This window comes from Aplysia californica, unplaced genomic scaffold, assembly GCF_000002075.1.
Source record: "Aplysia californica isolate F4 #8 unplaced genomic scaffold, AplCal3.0 scaffold00111, whole genome shotgun sequence".
Lineage (NCBI taxonomy): Eukaryota > Metazoa > Mollusca > Gastropoda > Aplysiida > Aplysiidae > Aplysia > Aplysia californica.
In genome coordinates this window covers 828,827-834,195 of record NW_004797381.1, presented here as the reverse complement: position 1 = coordinate 834,195, position 5,369 = coordinate 828,827, and the positions used below count along the sequence as shown (strand labels likewise).

General features: G+C 41.9%; 1 protein-coding gene across 1 annotated transcript; it reads left to right on the top strand.

The window, feature by feature from the left end:
* Positions 1 to 1,518: 1,518 nt before the first annotated feature.
* LOC101858017 (uncharacterized protein K02A2.6-like) lies at positions 1,519 to 1,899 on the top strand. The gene has a single exon (XM_005095700.1). The coding sequence runs from the start codon at positions 1,519 to 1,521 to the stop codon at positions 1,897 to 1,899; it is 381 nt and encodes a 126-aa protein (XP_005095757.1).
* The last annotated feature ends 3,470 nt before the right edge of the window (positions 1,900 to 5,369 follow it).

The window sequence follows — 5,369 nt, the reverse complement described above, 5'->3', positions numbered from 1 at the left end:
TAGTGTTGTGAAGGTAAATAACCGCATAAAATTTACAATGCTAAAACATATTATGAAGTTATTTCCCTTTATCCAAATGGCAATGCCAACCAATGTATCGTGACACAAACACCCTGATAAAAGCCTCCAACACATTATTCCCTGGCGTCAGTGGTGTCTTGATTAGGCTCTTTACTATCGCACGCAAAGGACTTCTGTTTGATCTCTGACTGCAGATTTTGGTTTTGGCGACGAGGATGGGATCTAATTGCTAGTAAGAGCAAGACCCTGTTGAAACCTACAGAGCAAATCCCAGCCCAGCCGACTGGTCCAGATAAAAGACTTCGACGAAGCAACAAAGCCTTCCTAAACCTGGGGAAGCAACAAGCCAAGCTGCCTGCCTCTGTCACAAGCCTTCCACGAAGCAAGAAAGCCTTCCTAAGCCTTGGGAAGCGACACAGGAGTCTGGTCGAACATCGAGAGGACAGCTTGGTGAGAAATAATTGTTCGTATACGGCTCACGTTACGATCAGTCTACGGAGACTTATCAGTTCGCTCATTGTCTAAAGTTTGTACACTTTTCGCTTGTCGTCTCGACTTTCTCCGCCCGGAGTTGGTCAAATTTGTATGGCACACTTTAGAAGTTTATCCTCATTACTTGCTATTCCTGACGTCATGGGTCCTTGGCACTCGTATTTTATTTACTTCTTGTGCCGGTCAAGTGAAGTTTTTCTGATGATCAGGGCCTAAAGGTAATGTCGGTAGGACGTTTTTCTCGCGCCTAACAGACATTAAACTCAATCCCAATCTTTGCTGTCCTTTGTTGAAACCAAAGCCAAACCACCCCTTCCATACTTTAGCAGGAGAGCGTGCATAATTTGAAACCTTGGCCGATCAACGTCTTGTTTTGTTTCCTGTCCTTAGGACAAAACAGCGAGAAAAGGGAAACGTGTCAAAAGGCCGATCAACGTCTCGTGCTGTTCTCTGTTCTTCTAAGAACAGAACACCGAGAAGGCGCGAACCGTAAAACGTAACTTTGGCGACGTAACAAAGCTGCTACCAGTCAGACACCGTCCAGTCGTCATATTTCTCTCTCAGCCACAGGAAGACGTTTCATCCTGGTGACAGATCACAAGCCGCTGATTGGCCTCTTTGGACCAACGAAGCCAATTCCAGCCCTGGCAACAAATCGACTTGCCAGATGGGCTCTGACTCTGAGCCAATACGACTTCACCATAGAGTATCGCAAGATATCAGCGCACGGCAACGCAGACGCCCTGAGTAGATTGCCACTAGGGGCGGTTCCGATCCATCTTTTGACAGGGAGGAGATTGGTGCAGACTCAGCAACTATCTGCACCATAAAACGTCGGTCGACACTGCACAGCTTGCCCCGAGCACCAGAAGCTGCCCCCTAAGCAGCCGTCTCACCCATAGATCACCCCCGACGAACCTTGGAGCCGCGTCCATATAGACCACGCCATCAACTTCAGAGGTCACAACTGGCTGGTCATTCTCCAAGTATCTATGCATCCACCTCATGTCCTCGATAACAACAAAGGCAACTACCCGGAGACTCGACGAGGACTTTGCTCACTTTGGCTATCCACACGCCATTGTGACGGACAACACCACCTGTTTCTCGTCAGCCGAGTTCCAGACCTGGTGTGAGCAGCGGGGCATTCAACACCTGCACGGAGCCCCTCTCCATCCCGAGACGAACGGAGCAGCAGAGAGACTGGTCCAGACTTTTAAGCAGTCTCTCGAGAAGTCTGACTTGCCTCCCGCCGACGCCCTTCGGGAGTTTCTCATGCACTACCGCCGCACACCGCTGGCCAGTGGTAGTAGTCCCAGTCAGCTCCTGAATGGACGTCAGATCCGTACGACGCTCGGTGTCATCATCCCAGCGCAGAGGCAGTAATATGTCATGTTAGTATTTCATATTCTTTGCCACCGTTTACCATTAGGCTTTACCATCTATGTGAGAATGACTGAGACGTGTGAGTGTCAATTATTAATGAAGGCATGTATTCAGTATCATGTAAATAATCTAACATGTTGTGTAGATATTGTTCCTTTTACATATTAATCAGAAATAAATTGGTTATGTTCGATCCAAGACGAAACTCCTGTGTTCCTGTTTGATGCTCAAGTTTGCTGTTACAAGTTTCCTGTTAAAACCTACAAGAGTCCATAACACATAATAAAAGAGTTTTTTTCCCTCTTGGTCTAGACTGAATTTAGAATGCTCATCAGTGTACATCAAGATATAATATTATAGTCAGCAATTAATTGACTTGTTTTCTTAAGTTTGATTCAATTTACAAGATTAAATTTGTTAATTAATTTATTACGCATCTAGACATAAGAACAGGACAGACCAATGAAGAGTTCGAGCAACATTATGTACCCAAACTTTTACGACAAGCCCTCTTTTTCTAATTTTCCTTGTTCTTGTTCTTGTTCTTGTTCTTGTTGTTCTTCTTCTTCTTCATCACCTTCTTTTTTTCTTCTTCTTCTTCTTCTTCTTCTTCTTCTTCTTTTTCTTCTCCTCCTCCTCCCCCTCCTCCTCTTCCCCCTCCTCTTCCTCCTCCTCCTCCTCCTCCTCCTCCTCCTCCTCCTCCTCCTCCTCCTCCTCCTCCTCCTCCTTCTCCTTCTCCTCCTTCTTCTTCTTCTTCTTCTTCTTCTTCTTCTTCTTCTTCTTCTTCTTCTTCTTCTTCTTCTTCTTCTTCTTCTTCTTCTTCTTCTTCTTCTTCTTCTTCTTCTTCTTCTTCTTCTTCTTCTTCTTCTTCTTCTTCTTCTTCTTCTTTTTCTTCTTCTTCTTCTTCAACTTCTTTTTCTTCAGCTTCTTCTTCTTCTTCTCTTCTTCTTCTTCTTCTTCTTCTTCTTCTTCTTCTTCTTCTTCTTCTTTTTCTTCTTCTTCTTCTTCAACTTCTTTTTCTTCAGCTTCTTCTTCTTCTACATTAACAGTTGTATTGTAGAAGACATAGTGTTAGCTGCAGCTGGGCAGCTGTAATAATAGTAGTGGTAGTAGCAGCAGCAGCAGCAGCAGCAGCAGCAGCAGCAACAGCAGCAGCAGAAGTAGTAGTAGTAGTAGTAGTAGTAGTAGTAGTAGTAGTAGTAGTAGTAGTAGTAGTAGTAGTAGTAGTAGTAGCAACAGCAGTAGTCGTAGCAGCAGCAGAAATAGCTCTTGTACTTTTGCAATACAAAACTAATACTTTGAATCAGGGGTGGTTTGTTACCTGGGCATGATCGGCGGTGCCGGTCAATTTTTGTCAGCTGGACTGTTGACAAGAGATTTATTGCTGATGATGATTTTCATTCAGTTTTAAGTAAATCCAAATAAACAGGTATCAACATTTAAAAAGCATCTTGCCGATTTGAAGGTGTTCAAATAGACAATTGGGATTCACTGCTGTTTTGTCGCGACAGAGCCTCATTCCTTCACCTATGTTTATCGCATGGCTCGTAACTTTAAATCGTCTCCCGTCAAGCCGTCACGTGGCGGAACTTCGTATGAGGACAAACGAACACGGCGGGTACAGTGATGAAGTCAGTCCTATGGACAAAACCATCGACTGCCCTAAAATTACGAAACAAGAAACAAGTTAGACTCATGGGTAGATCTATAACATATATAATCTAGTACTGACATCTCTGCTTCTTTTCTTTGTGTTTGTGTATTCACATCTAAAGTAAAATTTAATTTTAGTTGGAATTAATATTTAATAAGATACTTTCCGATTTTTTTGGCGGTTGAACATACAATACAATATGAATTCCGGATTTCTTTTCATTCACAATTCACAAGTCGCCGCCTCGAGTAAGATTCTGGTGTGATAATAATATCTCCAGGTCATATCTGGTCCCGTTTCACTTTGATTACCCTGTCAAACAGGGTGTGTTTCTGTGTGTGTGTATGTGTGTGTGTGTGTGTGTGTGTGTGTGTGTGTGTGTGTGTGTGTGTGTGTGTGTGTGTGTGTGTGTGTGTGTGTGTGTGTTTTGCTGTTCATGTGTATAGAAAGGGATAAGGATGATAGAAAAAGGGAGAAAATGGAGAGAGGCAGAAAGAAAGGGAGAGAGAGAGAGAGAGAGAGAGAGAGAGAGAGAGAGAGAGAGAGAGAGAGAGAGAGAGAGAGAGGGGGGGGGAGAGGGGGGAACGAAAGAAAAGTAAACAGACAGAGAGATAGACTGACAAAGAAACAAACAGACGAGATTAACAGAGAATATAATTGATCAATAGATTGCAAGCAGTAATGAAAGATGGAGAGAAATATAATATAGATAGACAGTCATGCAGACAGATAGACAGATCAAATGTAGGTCGAGTTAATGATATTAAAAAGCACTACCTGGAACACTACAACGTCACAATGAGAACAACAGAAAAGCGAAGTTAATTTTTTTTTAAAATTCAGTTCTACACAATAGTGGCTTCCTACTGTCAGTACAGAAACACCCCCTTCCTTTGTCGCCTTCAGTTTGGACAGATATATACAAACATAAGTACAAGAGTACATTTATAAAAACAAATCATTAAAAACACACCTGCAGTCAAACTCTAATCATGATACTTTTTGGAATAAGTGCATGATTAGTATAATCCTGTCTTCGGAACAAAACTTCCGAAAGCAGCAGGTTATATAACTTTCTCTTCTTTGGGAAAAATATTTTTTTCTCGGTTATTACCCTTGGTCTCGACAGGCTGCCACTTGGATGAAAGTTAGCACTTTCTGTTTCGTGTCCCCCTCAGGTAAATTGGTCGCTTTTAAGCACAAGGGGGCTATCCCATAAAATGCTGTTTTGAGAAAATCAAAAGTAACGTTTTTGCCCCTTGTTCAGTTTCTTTAAAAGACAAGTATCTATAACCAAACAAATATTATAAACACCAATGCAACCAAACTTCTCCTTTCAGTAGGACAATGCCCACTTTTGGTGTAGGTTAAGAAATTTGGAAACCCTTGAAATCTGGGTTAGCCCGCTTGTCCTTAAAAGTGACCAATTGGAGTTGAAGTGTTTGTTCTTGTATCATCGAGGAACGGTGTAGTCACTCAATAACTCTCATCTCTCTCAATAATTACTACTCACTTTAAGAAAAGTCCAGTCTGTAAACCAGTGCACGAATTAATTCTTGCGGACAAATATCCTCAAGACGTTAACAATTTGTTGAAAACTGATATCTGTTATCATAAGGCCATTCCGTGTCTGTTGTGCAACAATTCGACTAATTCTTGTCGTACGCAGGTGGCATGAGTTCGATTTCCAAGTTGAGAAGTTTTGTTAATTAATTATCTTTACCATTACTATTACTTTTAGTATTTCTACTACTACTGCTACTATTATTAGTATTATTATTATTAGTAGTAGTAGTAGTAGTAGTAGTAGTATATA